Source organism: Protopterus annectens, chromosome 4.part0 (genome assembly GCF_019279795.1).
Source record: "Protopterus annectens isolate FY-2018-M chromosome 4.part0, PAN1.0, whole genome shotgun sequence".
Lineage (NCBI taxonomy): Eukaryota > Metazoa > Chordata > Ceratodontiformes > Protopteridae > Protopterus > Protopterus annectens.
In genome coordinates, this window is record NC_056733.1 from 1,116,117,729 (window position 1) to 1,116,136,429 (window position 18,701).

The following is an 18,701-nucleotide window of genomic DNA, read 5'->3' on the forward strand; positions in this document are numbered from 1 at the left end:
AACTAGACCAATCTGAAACATTTTCAATAATGGAACAATTACAGCTTCAAGACTGTTAGATTTGCCTTCCTTTTGCAGACTTTCCTCCAGCCTTTGTTTCTTAAATTCTTGATCCGTGTACTGGCTCTCTCTAATCCTGTTTGGGCAACTAATTGTCTCAAAATCATGGGCATTAAAAGTCATTAAAGTAGAGAACAGATGACACTGGGTGCAGAAACTCATTTAAGAGGAATTTCTTTCCACCTTTCAAACCAGTCAGAATGTTTTCTTCTGTTTTCCTTGCCTTGCTAGTCACTTAACCAGTGTCAACTTTTCACAGGCTTTTATTCCAGCATGCTTATGACCCCATAGTAGACCCTTCCAAATGTCCTCCAGTTTTTAAAATCTTCATCCCTATTCAGTCCTCTGGGAAGAGCCAATATTTTGGGTATTGACCCTTTAAAAATGTTACTTGTATTTCCAGCCCTATAAGATCTGTACTGGGTCATACTATTAGTCTAGTAACAGTACCTGTTGGGTGTGATTCCGGGAACTGCATTGGTGGGGACTACTACTTGTATAGACTATTAAAGATATCCTCTTGTTTTCCTCTTCCTCCAAGTCTATCTCAAACTTTCTTTGGAGGACACGTTCATATGAGGGTATTGGTACAAGGGCTGCACCTTTCTTAGACTGATCAGACCACAGAATTGTTAATTAGTTGTACAGTACCACAGTGGTGCAGTATATCGACAAGCTAGGGGACAATAAGCCGTGCCCGTATTCTAGCTAGCTATGAGCACTTGAGAGTTAGCTCTTCAGTATTCTTAACCATCCAAGCACATTTGTTTTTCTTTTTGTCAGAGCAAAGCATAGTGATAGACAAACTGAGCAGAACCAGACCGTCATGAAGATAATCAATATGAGTAGGTCTTTTATTTATTGATCCAGTTCTGGGGAACACCTCAAACTGATCTTTTTGTCTCCTTTCAAACTGGGCAATACATAGCTCTTTTTAAATTCCTTTTCAGGGGAATTTTCCTTATGCATTCACCTTTTCCACAAATATTGAGTGTGTTTCTTAATATTCAGAAGGACTCCCCAAAATATTTTTGTGGTGAATCCCTTTTGGCTCAGGCAGTATTGGTTCTCCCTTTTATGGAATTGGCCAAGGACAATTGCCCCAAAGTTCTTCGTGATCTGAATCAATTCAAGCAAAAAAGGGTGAGTTTGACTCACTCCAGTATACTACATCTTAAAGCATCTGCCTGGATTCTTATATATCTTAGGCATACCTCTCATCCTCTTAGAGCAAGAACTCCGGACAAAGCCATAAATAATGAGGGGACAAATGCCCCAAAATAGGGTCACTTTTTAAGTATTGCTCTTGGCCTTGATAGGTTATGACCTATGTCTGGCTATTTAGGAGGCATCCTGGAATCCTATCAAGGCCCATCAAAGTTGTATTCTTGGCCTTAGAGATCACATCTAGGACCTGCTCCCTACTGATAGTTGGAGGGATTATGTTAGATGGTATTTCCTTGTGGGGAGAGGGAAAGGTTGGAGCTGAATTTGTCAGCCAGAAGATTTGCTGTATCTCCTGGTTCCATGAACATGGCTCCATTTACCAATAGTTTGGCACACTTTTGTGTGCTGCCTTTGAGGTTTAAGACATCGCTAAAGAAAATCTTATAGTTGTTCTTGGCCTGGGATGCTGTCTTTACCTCAAAATTTGCTTTGCTGGGCTTAATTAGTTCTCTTGGTTGTCAGTTCAGTTTAATGAGAAATTTTTTATCTTTATTGGTGTTATGCTTCCCTATTTTAGCTAGGACATTTTTTTCTTTAGTTGTACAACCTTTTTATCTTTGGATTCCACCAGGGTGGTTTGTTTTTTTTGAGTTAGTTTTGGACATACTACTTGTAAGCAGAGCAGCCTCTATGCAGTCACTGACATGGTTGTACAGAACGTCTGTGAATAATTCCGCATAGGCTGCTGTGTTATCTGGGTTTGGAGGAGCTTAAAATTTTGACAAGTTATTACTTAATGAAAGGTAAAATGCCTTGGAGTAAATTCTAACTGTTAAAGGATTTGGTGGGGGCTCCAGAACTGATGCTTATTTCAAAGAAGGCTGCTTTGTAGTCTGACCTTACTTGAGAGGACACAACATGGTGGTGGGGGGGGGGCATTCTCATATATTTGTGAGTAACAGGTCCAGTAGGTTTGTTACTCTAGTAGACGTATGCACTTAACTGGTCCAGGGTGTTTGTGTTTGCAATGTCTAGGAATCCCTGCCTCTGCAGATTTTGGGTCGTATAGAATTCCCAGTTTTTAGAGGGATTATTAAAGTCCATCAAGAGTACATTATTTGGTTGAATGGTTAGTGTCCATAGTAGGATGAAGTATGAGGTACAGGTTTCATGGGACATCGAGGATTACCTGTAGCTTACTAGGATATGGTGCGGTACTTTGTCTATGGTAATATGGACATGGTGGCACTCCAGTGTGTCCTCCCATTTAACCAACCTAGAGGTTTGCTTGTTACTGAAGTAGATCGAGACACCTCCCCACCTTTAGTCTGTGCAGTTGCTGTCTAAATGTATGGAAGACACTGAAGCCTTGTACTGCTGGAGTGTTCTGTGCAGCTTTAAACTGTGTCTCGGTAACTGCACAGATGTCTGCATTCTCCAATGTGAGGAAGGCTTGGAGCTTCTTGTTTAGACTCCTGGCATTGAACAGTAACACCTTTAAATTTCCTAGGATAGCTTGTGTCATGTTGGAACTCTGAAAATACTCTATGGGGGAAGAGAGTATTCGAACGCCTAGAGGGGCATATGCAGACCATTCTTGGGAAAGCAACATGATTTGTTAACCATATCTTCCCACAATGAAAAGTACTATATTCCCCTTGAATGGCACCAAAAAGTAAGCCAATTTTTAAAGTCAGTCAACTTCTACTCATATTGTGGCATCATCATTGGTGAAGGTAAAATGTTATCTGGTTTGCTTTGGGATAAGTTATCATTAAGAACAAATCCCTCATTTATGGCCAAGGTAGTTTCAGAGTTCCTTTGACTCAAGTCATCAGTATTCATTTCTATTCTAACCTTCAGAACAGTAGAGAAAGGATACCTCTTACTCAGGACTTGCTTAGGCAGCTCAGGTACTATTCTGACAAAACTAAGTCCTTTAGGAAAAAACATTTGGCCATGTATTTCTTATGTTGGGACTAAAAAAGGACAAGCCATGTCAAACAGACATTTTCCAGTTAGTTGTCCCTGACTTTCACCTTTGATTATACCCACCATAATGAGCCATTTACAGAGAGTACTAAGACACACTTTCCAGTGGCCTTGTATTTTTTGTTGGCGTGTTGGGAAAGGGTGGATTCTAGGATCATCTTGAATTAATTATGTGACCCTCTGCATAGACCTCTTCAAGGAATTACTTACTGGCTACTTTGTTTTGATCCAAGACTGGCATTGCTAGAATCATTCTCCAGGGTTCCTGGATCCATATTCTTCCTCCTCCTCCTCCTCCAAGTTGTATAAATGATGGTATTCTACCCATAGGCTACTGTAGCAGTGGGAATGATGCTCGTAGTACAGTTGTATGTTACACTTACTGTTAACAGTAAATGTTTGAATTCCTTATTGTTGCTGCTCCCACCCACCACCCCCCTAGTGATGTAAAGTAATGTCTTTCGGCTTTTCCCAGTTAGGGGTCGCCACAGCAGAACTCCGGTCTGCTAATTATAGGCAGTGGATTTTTTTATGTTGCTCAGTTGCCAGCCCGACGCCCAACCTTCGAAGAAGGCACACCCATTCACACACGCACCTACCTGCATGTCTTTAACATCACTCGACCACGGGGAGGACATGCAGACTCCACACAGAAGGCGCTCCAGCCGAGAATCGAATGGGAGAACCTCTTGCTGTGAGGCAACAACGCTAACCGCTGCACCACCGCGGCATACCACCCCCCCCCCCAGTGATGTGTTGGGTTAATTTTTGGTTAGTCCTGGATGAGCAGTTCTGTAGCTTTTCCACTCTGACTGTTGATTTTTTCCTCTTCAGGGCTGGCCAATCGCAGTCAGATTGGGTCTAACAGAGGGAACCAGAGCTTTTTGGAAGCTGGCTGGTTGCTGGGTATTGGACAAGAACCAACCAATAGGCTACTGCAGCAGTGAGGAATTCAAACTTCTGCTATTATCTTTGTGTAATGTACCCAACTGTACTCTATACTACTGACAATAAGACTCTTCCTACCAAGCCAAGGGCTCACTTCAGTGGATGATATATATGAGGCTGCTGTGTCATCTTCCATGCATACCTTCATCAAATATTATAAACTGGCCTGGTTCTGCAGAGCTAGAGCATCCTTTGGTGCTTCAGTCATGAAGGGTCTCCTGCCATGAGACCACCTGAGATACAGCATAGCTTGAAATTCTGGCCCACGTGTCTGATCGAATGGACTGAATGAATAGGATACAAAAGTTATGTACTTATCATAGTGATAGAGTCTTTAATTCGTGCCATCTGATATGAAAACCCTCCCTCCTTCCTCTTTCCATGTTTTGCAAGACTTGGACGACCTTTGGTTAATAGGTAATTTTAGTTACTCTTCAGGCAAGATAATCCATACTTAGGATTTAAGGCATCTGCAGTAACTAGGAGAAGTGATGCATTATGGGAATGATATTTCTTAAAGGGGCTTGAGGCTGGAGCAGTGATGCTGTTGAACTGGATTCAACATCTGGCTTGGACTGACATGTAATAAAGGATCTGTCATTATGGTAAGTACATAACTTTCATTTTCCTGAAATGACATTCCGGTAACTCAAACGTAAATGCTGTTTTAAACCATGTTTCACTTTATGGTATGAATGTGTCAGTTTAAAAGCTGTTGTACACTAAATTTCTGTTTCAGGTGGGTGGATTCACCTGCAGTTCACCCCATTAACATTAAGCATTGCTTGTAATTCTTTGTTGAAACGTGTCAAACATGGCAAAAAGTCATTGCCTTTTTGTTGCTTGTTCTTTAATGATGGCTTTCGTTTGCTTGGTTGTGTTTCTTTTCTAGCACTGGGAATTCGCCCCAAATAGTGTCTATTACTTGATAACACTTTGGCAGAGGATGGTAGCATCTGTGCCATTTGTTAAGTCTACTGAGCCACATCTTTTGGATGTGTATGCGCCAGAAGTGACACAAGCATACATTACATCTAGACTGGAATCAGTGCTCATCATTGTAAGGTATGCTAAAATCTAATTTTTGCTTGATACTTCTCATTTCTGCCAATTGTATTACTGCTTTAGTGAAAAGAGTAGCAGCTGGGTACGTAAACTGAACCAAACCATAACATGCAGTACATTTCATGACATTCCCCCTGCCCCTGGTGAAGATCTTTGCCATTCATTTTACACATACTGATAAGAGAGCATTAGATATGCTAAGACGTACTGGGATGTAATTTTAGCAGTAGAAAGTGGAGATAGCAGCTCTATGTGACTGCAGCTTCTACAGCATAAGTTTATCTTGGTATTGACCCTAACTATGCTGTTTGCCATCTTGCTATTGAGTTTGTGTCATTTGTTTGCTATGAACTTGAAGTATACTTCTGGCTTATATGATGAACCATCTTCATTCATTGACTGATTGTTAATACCTTGGCTAATAACATTTTATTTTAATTCCATTTTTATTCCTAATGTTCGGATACTTGAGGGCAGTAAAGATTCCTCAATGAGGGACCTAAACATTACTTTTGAGGAAGGTCCTTGCACAGGTAAGTGAGCATTGCTGTCTCATATTACAGTTCATTGCACTGTACTAGCTCCCTGAGAGTAGTACTGTCAGTTGAGTCTCTCTTGCCAGCCCACAGCCTCCCTCCTGGATTTTTCCCAACCTTTCAAAGAGGTCTTATCATCATTTAGAGAGGAAAGCAACATAGAAAGCACCTTGCACCTTTTAGAGTACATAAGCCTTATGCTTACTTGGCACCCTACTGCTCCCCTGTACATTTGCACTTACACAGGTGACGTGCTTTTTGAAGATACTACCCCAGTAACTTTCATCTTTGATGTCTTCCTGCTGCACATGATTGTGTAATAAGGGCTACCTTTCCCTTAAGCACCTTGGTTGCTTTCCTGTTCCAGTTCTCTTTATTGACTTATTTGTAAGTAAAACAATTCTGTTGATGTTTTGTGTTAGTAGTTACTGTACTTTGCTGCTCATTACTGTCTCCATTGGAAAGCTACAGATGCCTCTGGTTCTATGCACACCCCTAGCTCTGTTCACCTGAGTCCACAACAGACTATTTTTCAGTGTTAAAAGTTATAGTTTTGTGTGTAATTTTGCATTAAATAATTAATTTTCTCTGTGTGAGTGAAACATCATGTTAGTGTGATTGTGCTGATTAATTCTGCACAGGCACAGGCTTGGTTGACAGCACCAGAACACAAACAGCTCTGTGACATGTTTGTTTTCCCTCACACAGTACTGTTACATTTGTCTTTTTACTCAACTGGGAATGTATCTAGCTTGTCGGCATGTAATATACATGCATACATACACACACACACACACACACACATATAGATAGATAGATATGTGTATATTTATATGCAGTGTGTTAAGGAATTTAGCAGTATTTATTCAGATTTGTACTAGCAGACCATTCTGACCTTGTACGTGTTGGGAAACTGTTATTGTTAAAGTTTTGAATATAGTGTGCTGTGAGCATTGCTACATCACTATTGTTCTTTTACCGTTCTAAAGACTGCCAAACCTGATTTACTGATGTCATTGTTCCTTATGTGTCCAGGGACTCTGTTGCATAGACCACATGGGTGAAATGACTGTACCCATGCCTGGATACAAGTCATTTATTTGCCAGTGCCTCTTACTTTGACTTGAACAGTTCTAGGGCAGTTTATTTTTAATTATCCTGTGGCATCAGTGGATTTGACAGATACCCATCTTTAGGACTTTGATTAGGCTGTGCATTATATGAACAGAGTTTTTTACAGTAGTGAAATGTGTAGCAAGTGTTATGGTGCAAGTCATATGGTCAGCAAATAGGACCTATGATGTTACATTAGTGTAATAACATGATGTTCTGAAATGTGTGCTGTGCAGTATTGTGATGGTGTTTACAGTATAAGCATACTCTGTCTTTAGGTCAAAACATTTGACTAAACAATAAAAAAAAGCAAGTCAATGAAACTGAAAGAATTACACTTTTTAACTTAGAAGGTTATGCAGTAAGTGTAATTACAACAGAACAGTAGTAAACACTGTGCAAGTAATAGGCATGAGCAACATTCAGGACAGTGTAGATAACGGAAAAGCTATTTTTACCATATCAGGGTAATTATGATTGAGTACAAGTAGGAAGGATAAATGAGGCTGTTGTATAAGGATGAGTAAAAAATGGGGGGTTTATGATAAAGGTATGAGAGAAAACATAGAACAAGTCAGACTTCCAAATGATAGTACACTGAGCCGCTGGTTGTTTACAGTTATCCCATGAATTTATTAAAAAAGTAATTTCAGGGTAAAATTCAGTTACTGGCTAGTAATTATACTGCCTAGGTGTCAACAAAGAAGAAAGTTGGATAAAGTAAGCAAAAGTCAACTGGAAAAGGGAAGAAAAAACTCTGAATGAAAATAACCTTAAAGCAGTTAAGCAAAAAGCACTTCAATTTCAGTTTTAGTATAGGAGGTGATTTCTAGTAATTTAGATGAGAAAATTGGATGCACTCAGAGGTATTTACAGTAAGTGGGATATTGGAAGAATATATGAAGTAAATGGTAAAAGTATGGACAAGTAACAGAAGCTTTAAGTAGCTGTTTGAATGAGCTAATTTAAATTGCAGAAATCGGAGGTTGAAATGAGATAAAAGCCTGAGCATGAGGCTTCTCAAGAATTTTTTTCAAAAATAGTAACATTAGATTAAATTAAATTGGAGGTTGAAATGAGGGAAAAGCCTGAGCATAAGGCTTCTCAAGAGTTTTTTAAAAAATAGTAACATTAGAAGAGAGAGCACATAGAGAAACCCTGAAATCCTTTGCCCTACCAGAGAAATTGAAAGGAACTGACTGCATTCATTTTATGAGCATGCAAATAAGTAACTGGACTGGTGTTCCACAACAGGACTTGTTACCCGAGAAAGCACATGATATGTGTATAGTCCATATCACGAGAAAGCAGCTGAGACCTATATTAGTGAAGGTGCAGTCATACCACCAGAAAGATAGAAGGAGCTGTTCCTGATTAAACTGTGACAGAAGGAAAAGGTATTAAAATTTAACAACACCGTAATGTCTGTCGAAAATAATTATTTGCTGTACACTAGACAAATGAGATGCAAGTTTATCCAATCAGTCAGGAAATGTTAAGAAGCAGATGTGAGATTCAAGTTGCTATATCCAGCTGTCCTCGTAATGTTTATGGAGGATCAGAATAATTTTTGGATGCAGAATAGGTTGAAGAAGAAACAAAAAAGTTTTCCCAACAAAATAAGAGCCAACAAAATTATGGGTTTCTGCATCCCAGTCTTCTCTAACAGTAACAAAGTCCAGAATGAGGCTTTGCCAATGAAACATTTTCCATTGATCCAAAAAAAAAGTACTCTAGTGATTGGAAATAGTCCAGCTTAGCTTTAAAGTACCCTTTCAAGTCAGGTAACCATAAACCATTTAGTCCTCGTTGATGTCTCCTTGTTGCTTGATACTGCTCACTGTTCATACATACATACCAATATTTCAAGCACAGGCATTAATGCCCTTCACGTCTGGCAATATAATGAAAAACAAAAACACAAAAGTAGCGGATAAACGGGAACTCACTTTAGTACACAGATTAATCCGTGTAATAAAGTATTCCCGTTTATCCGCTACGTGTGTTTTTCTTTTTTATTAGCTCGTGGTTTTATCATGTCTATCAGCCCGGCAGTATACCAAAACGGTTGTTCCTGTAATAAGTGTCTGTTGTTAAAAATATCTAAATTAGTGCTTGCTTTAATGTAGTTTGGTAGTCTGTTACATGCTTTAGCTGCTGTCTCAGAGAACCAGTTATATACTTCTCATTCCTATAGAATATTCTTTGCAGGCTGTCTGATGATAACCCCCAAACATTCCCAGACGTAATTTTCTCAAAATGCCCTATATACCTGAATAAGATCTCTTAAATGTGTATACTAGACATTGTACAAGTTCAGATATTTTAGTCTTTCATAATAACTTAAATTTTCACATCCAGTGAAGCTCCTAGTGTATTTCAGCTGTACTCTTTCCAGTTAACTCATGCTTGTTTTCTTATAAGGTTTCCATATTATTATCCGTACTCACATTTGGGTCTAATGTAGTTATCAGAGCAATGACTTCATCATTTTTGATTTCCTAGACTTTACAAATCTTTTTATACAACCTGTAGTTCTACAACTATCATTAACAAGTTGGTTGATATAATTAGAATAACTCAAAGCTGGATCTACCCATATATACAGGTCCTTAAATGAATCTACAGTTTCAATCACTGTGTGCTGCATTAAATACGCACTTTTCAGTTTGTCTCCCAAATCTCATATGCTTAGATGTTATGTTATCCTGTCTCACTTTAATTCTTACTTGGATGGGTTCCTGACTCGGCTGAATACACAGCTGGAAGTCTCAAACTTGGCTCGTGGCAGATAGGTATCCCATTATGCAGTGGTTTAACTCTCCAGATCTCGTTTGCCGCTTTATGAGGTTGGATGTGCTCTTTTTGGCCATGGCTAAGTTTTGTCTTCTTTTCACTTAGCTTAACATTTTAGGATTCGTACTTTTATAGTATTTTTATGAAATGAGATAGTTAGATTTAATGTGTAGCTCAAGTTATCTCCTTCTGCTGTTGGTTGTTGTTGTTTGGCCGTAGTTTATTGTAGTGGTGTGTTATTTAGTATACTCTTACAGTTAGTTAGTTAATTAGTTAGTTGTTAGCTCGTTTAAATTAGAGAGCTAATCGCCCATTTTAGTTAGAGGGCTGGTAGTATTAGTAGTGATTGTCTTTTTGTCAGAGCAAGTTCGTCTGTTATTTTATCTTACACTTAGATGTGCAGTGTTTATTAACTTAGACTGTGTTGTATATCAGTATTCTTAGATGTTATGTGATCCTATCTCGCCTACATTCTGAATGATGGGTTCGGAGCCGATCCCTCGGCTCCGACTTATGCCAAAGAGCGAAGTCTCTTATTGGCTGAGCTTACTATATCCCAGGATGCACCACTACCAGTCCCCCAGATCTCGTTTGCCGCTTCCCTGCGAAGACGTGGTCTCGAGCTGGCTGGGCTGAGTAGTTTTATTAACTAACTTTTCTGTCAGTTTTTTGCTCACAAAAGCTGTTTTAACGGCTATCGCTAACTTTGTATACGATTTGGATTGTTAAATTGTTGTGTGTGATTGGGTTCAGTTTGTTTTCGGCCCCCCCCCTCCATCCAGGGCCTTCCCGGACTGTCAACCTTAATACTTTACAGGGTCTCTAGTAATTATATAATTGTTTAGAGTTACCTGTTCTTTTTTACAGGAAGTGTTTGCATTAGTTATTACTGTAAGCTTAGATTTATCAGCAGTAAAAATTTAGTGTACTTTCCTGTCAGAGTGACTAGATTTGTGTATCATCATGTCTCAAACCCCTAGGCCTTCGGCCTTTAAAAAATGTTCGAAATGTGGGTTTAAAATGTCTATCACAGGCGATCATTCGCTCTGTGTATATTGTCTCGGGGCAAAGCACTTGCAGGAGTCATGCAGTGTATGTCACGCTTTTTCCTCAAGGGTCCTCCAGGAGAGGAAAAATAAATTGATTCTTAAGGGGTTAGTTAAACCTTCCTTTGAAGAAGCCTTGGCATCCTCTCCTGCTCCAACCAAAAAGAAAAGGGCTCGGGTTCCGACCAGTGCGTCCGACCCGGCTGCCAAGAAACTTAGGCAGGCCTCTCCTTCGGCTCCAAAGACTTGGGCCGAGGTTGAAACGGTCTGCCTCGATGCCACCAGTATCGACTCCTCTGGCTTCGGAGCCGATGGCTGGGACATCGAGGCGGGTCACCGTCGGCTCCACTGCTCGGAGCCGACAAGGGTCGCCCGCTCAGACACTTCCTCCTCGGCGCCGAAGTCTACCTTGGCACCGATGGAATCTGCTGTGAGTATTCCCTCGGCGCCGATACTCATCGAGTCGCCTCGGAGCCGGTCCCCTAGCCCTTTGGGGCCGATGGAGAGGCCTTCTCGAACCCGTTCTGTTTCCTCTCGGTCTTCGAGGATGTCGGATTCTGATATAGACAGGGTGCTCCAAAGACTGTTCCAGTCCCCAGTCTTCCAAAATTTGTTTCGGTTCCGACCCAGCTGGTTTCGGAGCCGATGACCTTGGCCCACCCGTTGCCATTCCTCCTCCGACCGCTTCGGCTCCGTCGGAGCAGGTGCTGTTCGAGCCGGTGGAGATCTCAGGGTCGGCTCCGACCCTTACTCCAACCCGGCCTTGGTCCGAGTTTAGTACGCGGACTTCTTCGGCTGGACCGGGGTGATGTTTGGGACCTATGCTTTCGGTTCCGAGCCTCCCTCGGTGCTTGGCTGCGGGACTTCCGTCGGCTATCACGGCTCGAGTCCGGACACTCCCAGGATTCTGGGGTCCGGCTTTCAGGGCCATGAGGAGTGCCTTGGCCAAGTCCTCTTGACCATCTCTCGGTTTTACCAGCACCTTCCTGGGCGTGGAGACTGGGTCTTTGGCAGTTCCCCTGTCCGTAGCCAGCGGAGCCCGAGGCCTGAGGTTACCCCAGTGGGGTTCCCCTCCTCCTGAGGGTTCTTCGAGTTGTCTTCAGAGGAACCCCAAGGAAGAGATCGTGCAAGAGGAAGCACGTGGACTCCCCGAGTCTATTACATCGGACACTGATATGGATGATGCGGAGGGGTCCCAGTCGTCCTCGGATGATGTCTCATTTGCAGACATCTTAGAGATCCTCAAACAACGAGGCGGCTGGATATCCAAACCCCCTCTGCTGACGAATCAGTGCTCCTCAAGGCCTTTGGGGCTCAGCCCTCCGCCTCCTGGGTGTCTCCGCCGGCGAGCTTCTGGATTTAGTTTGTCGAGCGTGGGAACATCCAGATACCGTGGAACCAGTCCCTTCTCGTCCAAATAAATTTTTATCTGCTCCCCGAGAAGGAGTTCCTTACTAAAGGCGTGGCTGTAGATGCCATGGTGGTGGCATCTGCTACACAACAGGACGTGGCAGAGGCTTCAGCGTCCATCCATCCTCCTAATAAGGAGTCTAGGAGTATGGATAGGTGCGGAAGCGCACCCTGACTTCAGCGGCCTTTACCTTAAGGTCTCTGAATTATTTGGCACATTTTACCAGGCTTCAGAGGGATCTGGTCAAGGAGTTGTCAGATTCCCTCTCGGTAACCTACCTGAGCAGCTAGCCCAGTCCGTTAGCTCTCAGTTGGCTATCCTTCGTCAATTTCTAACTCGTCCATGAGGCTCATTTCCTATCAGGCACAGGCGTGGCTCTCGTAGACAAGCCTGGCTCCGCTTGTGTCAGTTCTGGAGGCCTTCAAGTCTTCCTTAGCCGGGCCTCCCTTTGATGGGTCCTCATTGTTTGGACCCAAGGTGAAAGACACCCTTACCGCTGTGAGCAAGAGGGAAAACGTTATCTGCCGTAGGTGCCCGTTATTCCACTCCCTTTCGGCCTTACCCCAAGGCTAAAGGAGGGGAAAATGTGGTTCGAAAATCTCGCAAGTTTTTCTCCCAACAGCAGGAAGATTCCCGTCCAGAGGCAGAGGCGGGAAATTTTTCAGGGAGACGCCGTCCCAGAGGCGGCAGAGGGCCCGCAATTCTGGAGACCGCGAGTCCTTTCGTGGCTCTTTAGCCTCCCACACGTCATGAGGGATTGCCCGGCTGTGCTGCTCGAGCCAGTCGGGTGTCATTGCCAAGCACCTAAATGCCTGGGAGTCAATCACTCAGGACAGATGGGTGCGATCATTGCGGAGGTTACACCATCCCATTCAAATACTCACCCCCACCGTCCAAGAGAATCCCGGACCCACCACCCAGTCAAAGGGAAATAGCAGCCGCAGAAGCTTTAAAGCTGCTAGAAAAAGGAGTCATCCAACCGGTCCCCACAGACCAGATCGGATCAGGAAATTACTCCAGGTTCTTTTTAGTGCCAAAAAAGACAGGGGACCTGAGACCAATATTGGATCTCAGCAGACTGAACCAATCCGTCGCGAAATCCAAATTCCGAATGGTCACGTTACAATCCATTCTCCCGTTGTTGGAGAAGGATGTTTGGATGTGCTCCATAGACCTCAAGGACGCCTATTATCACATACCGATACATCAGGCGTCCAGAAGGTATCTGCGCTTCAGCCTGGGAGTCAGTCATTACCAATTTTGTGCTCTGCCCTTTGGTCTCACCACAGCCCCCAGGGTGTTCACCAAGTGTTTGGCAGTAGTGACGGCTCACCTGAGAAGTCTTGGATTCCAAGTGTTTCCCTATCTCGACGACTGGCTCCTGACTGCCACCACCAGGCATCTACTAATGGACAACCTCAAAGCCACCATCTCCTGGGTGTTTCCTAGGGATTACATTCAATTGGTCAAAGTCTGTCTTGCTGCCCTCTCACGCATAAAGTTTATAGGAGCAGAGATAGACTCAAGATTGATGCGCTTTCTTCCTGCCGAAAGGATCCGAACTTTACAGGGCCAAGTTCAAGCTCTGATCTCGAGATCCAAAGCCCCAGCCAGGATGGTCCTACAGGTTCTAGGCTCAATGTCTGCCACGGTTCTTTTAGTTCCTCTAGCAAGGTTACACATGAGGATTCTTCAGTGGCTCTTGTCAACTCAATGGTCCTTTCAGGATCTTCCCTCAATCATCACATCATGATTACGGAAATATGCAAAGGGACCTTCGCTGGTGGCTTCAAACATCCAACTTGGATCAGGGAAAACCCTTTGTTCTCCCTCCAGTGGTTACCCTGACGACAGATGCCTCCCAGATAGGGTGGGGGCATTGTCTGGGCAGGCTAGTTCAGGGCTCCTGGCTTCCGGAAGAAGCTCTTCTCCACATCAACGTGTTGGAGATGAGGGCTGTACTTCTATCCCTACAGGCCTTACACAAGTTTCTTCCTCAGGGCATCATCGCCATCCACACAGACAACATGTCGGTGGTTTGGTATCTGAACAAACAAGGAGGGACCAGATCATCCCCTTTGCAGAGAGGCCATGAGAGTGTGGGAATGGGCTGTAGCTACCAACCGCTTCTTGGTAGCGACCCACATCCCGGAAAGTCAAATGTATTGGCGGACAAATTAAGCAGGACAATTCTCTCTCCTCACGAATGGTCTCTAAACCGCACAGTAGCAGCCCAGGTTTTCAAGAGATGGGGGCCGTGCTGCGACCTATTTGCAACTCCACAAAACACCAAGTGCCAGAGGTTCTTCTCCTTGATTCCACATCAGGAAGTACCAGCCATGGATGCTCTAGCACAACCTTGGCCAACAGGGCTACTTTATGCCTTTCCTCCAATTCCACTCCTTCCAAAAGTTATTCAAAAGCTTCTCAACTGGGGTCTTCAATGATTCTGATTGCCCCATACTGGCCTCGTCAGATATGGTTTCCTTACCTGAAAAAGCATGCAGTGGACGATCCGTGGACCTTAGACCTGATCCCGGATTTGCTAATCCATCAGTCGGGACACTGGCATCAGTCCCTTCAATCTCTAAAATTGACAGCTTGGCTCCTCCACTTCCAACCTTAGTTAGAAGGCACACACTAGACCCGGCAGTTGTTCACATTTTATCTTGACCCACAAACCCACCACTAACAAATTGTACCTCAGTAAGTGGAAGAGGTTTGCTATCTGGGCTCAACTCAAGGGCTTAGACCCTATCACTGCTCCTGTCCCAGAGGTTTTGAAATTCTTAACATCCCTGTTTAATCAGGGATCTTCTGTCTCAACTATTAAAGTCCAACTAGCTGCTATCTCGAAATTCCATGAATCCACGGATCCTCCTTTGATGAGCAGCAGACTATGCAAAACGTTCATTAAAGGTGCCAGTCTGTTAAGACCACCAGTTTTCATCCTGCACCTCCGTGGGATCTTGATTTGGTGCTTCGTGCATTAACATCCACCCCTTTTGAACCGGCTGCTACATGCGAATTAAAATATCTGTCTTGGAAAACGGCATTCTTAGTGGCTATTACCTCTGCAAGGAGAGTCTCAGAGCTTCAAGCCCTGTCTATTAAACCACCGTACTTGATTTTCCACAAGGATAGAGTATCACTTAGGCCTAATCCATCCTTTGTCCCCAAAGTCTGTTCTAGTTTCTGTCTTCAACAATCTCTAGAGCTACCAGTTTTCTTTCCAAAATTCTCTAATGAAGCAGAATATACTCTCCATAAATTGGATGTTCACAGGCAATTACGCTTCTACTTAGACAGGACTCAGCAACTTCAAGTCAGACCAGTTGTTTGTGTCCTTCTCAGATAATAAATTGGGCCAAACCATTACAAAAGCTACAATCTCAAAATGGATCAGAGATTGCATAACTCAGGCCTATTCTTCTTGAATAAACAACTTACATCATCTATCAAAGCTCATTCTACAAGAGCTATGGCTACTTCTATAGCCTTTCATTCCAAGCTCGCTATATCGGAAATTTGTGCTGCGGCTACTTGGTCCAATCCGCACACTTTCATTTCCCACTACAAATTGGATGTGGCATCTAGAGGACGAGCTTCATTTGGTTCCACGGTACTCAGGAGTGTTTTCCAGTGAGCCACCCAGGATTCAGGTGCTAGGGGCGGTCCCATCATTCAGAACGTAGGGGAGATAGGATCACATAACATCTGTTAGTTGTCTACTCACCATAACTTCAGATGGTTGCGATCCATCTCGCCATTCCTGATACCCTCTTTCCCCTGCCTTGCAGATCAGAAGAGATTGAACGGTTTTGAGCTCCACTGTTTTTATCTTGTTCATCTGACGATGTTATATAAGCAGGGTATGCATGTGTGCATGTATGCGGACAAACTAGATCTGGGGGACTGGTAGTGGTGCATCCTGGGATATAGTAAGCTCAGCCAATAAGAGACTTCGCTCTTTGGCATAAGCGTGCCGAGTCGGAGCCGAGGGATCGGCTCCGAACCCATCATTCAGAATGTAGGCGAGATGGATCCCAAACATCTGAAGTTATGGTGAGTACATAACTAAAAGTTAGTTGCCTTTGTAATCCCTGTGGGTACTTTCTTCTATTATGTCTAAAGACTCTAGGGAGAGAGGGCATAAGCCTTCGGACTTTAAAAAAATGTCAAAAATGTACACAGAAAATGTCAGTTATAGACGGACGTGTCATTTGCATATACTGCTTAGGGGCTATATATTTACAGGAGGATTGTACTTTCTGCCATTCCTTTAGTGCACGTGTTACAGGAGAGGAGAAACAAATTGATTTTAAATGGACTCTTAAAGCCAACCTTTGATGAAGCTGTGCAGAGTGCTTCTTCTTCTGCGTCCTCTTTTTCTTCAAAGAAGGACAAACCACCCAAAAGACCATCACCTGTCTCTTTGGCTCAGGCTGAGCCTCCAGAAAAATTGTCAAAACTTTCAAAACCATCTGGTTCTTCAGCTCCAAGGTCTTCGGAGCCGCAAGATACCATGTCTCAGAGTCGGTCCATTGACAGTTCCACCAGTCTCTCTTGCTTTGAGATCTCCCATTTTGGAGAGATCTCATTCTCCTTCTCTATCCTCCAGGTCCACTAGGAGCCTCTCTGATGTTGACGTGGAGCGGGTGGTGCACAGACTCCTTAAGTCGCCGGCACCAGCAAAATTGTTCTCTGCTCCGACCCATCAGGTCTCGGAGCCTCCCAAGACTCTTACATCCACTATGGTTCCTCCTCCGAGCCAAGCTGGACCATCAGAGCTGGAGTGCCTGGTACCACCTACTGTAGAATCGTCGGTTTTGGGACCCCCTTCAGAGATTACAGAACTGACATCTGCTCTGACTCTCTCTGCGCTGTCTGGAGTGTCTGGGAGCTGGAGTTCTCCGGCCAGTCCTGGGGGGGATGCTTGGGCTTGAACTTCTTTGGTTCTGAGTCTACCCCTTGGTGAGTCGGCTCGGGTGAGCTCGGCTCCCACATCTGCCTCAGAACTGATCTCCCTGGAGTGTCCTCCGTCTCTTCAGAGCCACGGCCATCCTCGGAACCAGTGGGGTCTGTTTTCGAGCTGATGAGGAGTGTGCTGTCCCCCTCTACAGCTCTACATAAGGATACCAGCATTTGTCCCCCCCAAGGCACCAGCTACTGTGTAGGCACCACCTTATCCACAGGACAGCAGAGGTCCAGAGCCTCAGGATCCCCCATTGGGTGAACCCCTCTCTTTCGAGGCCTCCCCAGAATACCCTTCTGATGAGCCCCCTCAGAAGAGAACTTGCAAGAGGAAGCATATAGACTCCCCTGATAAGTCCAACACCTCATATACTGACCTCGAGGAGTCAGAAGGGTCCCCATGGTCGTCCTCTGATGATATCTCATTTGCAGATATCCTGGAGATCCTAAAACAGAGAGACGGCTGGAAAACCATCACCCCTTCTGATGAGTCGGTGTACCTGAAGGCCTTTGGATCTCAACCTTCAGCCTCCTGGGTGTCTCCGCCTTTCGATGAACTTATGGACTTGGTCAATTGAAAGGCATGGGAGTCACCTGACAGTATGGAGCCAGTCCCTTTGAGGCCAAACAAGTTTTTATTAGCCCCCTACTGGAAAAGATTTTCTCACAAACAGAGTACCTGTAGATGCTATGGTGGTGGCAGCAGCCACCAAGAAGGAACTTCCTGAGACATCCTCATCTGTTCATCCTCTGATCAAATATTCTTGAACAATGGACAGATACGGGAAGCGTGTCTTTTCGTCAGCGACCTTTACTCTCCAATCGCTGAACTAGCTCACTCACTTTACAAGGCTGCAAAGAGATCTCCTGAAAAAGCTAGGAGATACTCTACAAGGTTCATTAGCAGCGGGGTGAATGAGAAAGTCTCCTCCCAGTTATCCACCTTAAATTCTATCGTCAATTCCTCCATAAGACTGATATCTTATGCAGCGGATGGAGCGAGTAGGGCAGCGGGTTCAGGAGTTTCCTTGAGGAGACACTCCTGGATGCGCTTGTGCAATTTTGCGTAGCCCTTTAAGTCTACCTTTACTAATGCCCGCTTTGGTTCCTCACTCTTTGGACTCAAAGTAAAAGACACACTCACCAGATGCGAGCAGGAAGGGAAAACTCTCCCTGCCGTTGGAGTACGTTTTTCCGTACCTTCAAGACCTTATCCTAAAGGTCAGAAGAGTGGGAAAATGTGGTTCAAAAGATCCCAGGGAGCTTTCCAAGGCACACGAGGTGAATACTTCCCCAGGGGCAAAGGAGGAGGTAACAGTGGTAGACGTCGTCCTAGAGCCAGGGGGAGTCCGCAAAGCCAGAGCAAACGTGATTCCTTTCGCGGACGTTCCTATCAGTGCTCCTGAAAGAAGGCCTGCCTGCTCTACTCCGGAGGCAGTCGGGGGACGTTTGTCTTTGTACCCAGAAGCCTGGCAAAGTATCACAAGAGACAAGTGGGTACAAAGCACAATATCCAGAGGATATTCCATTCCCTTTTGCCATCCTGTCCCACAAATTAGAACAGTCCCGGATGTTCCATCCAATCTAATGGAG

The 18,701-nt window shown here is 44.0% G+C and overlaps 1 protein-coding gene across 1 annotated transcript in view; it reads left to right on the plus strand.

The window, feature by feature from the left end:
• The window catches only part of RANBP17 (RAN binding protein 17), a 4,607,784-nt gene that overhangs the window by 1,417,336 nt on the left and 3,171,747 nt on the right, over window positions 1–18,701 (plus strand). Inside the window, exon 11 of the mRNA XM_044069092.1 lies at window positions 5,060–5,232. Within this exon, the coding sequence (XP_043925027.1) occupies window positions 5,060–5,232 (173 nt within the window). The remainder of the gene's footprint in view (window positions 1–5,059; window positions 5,233–18,701) is intronic.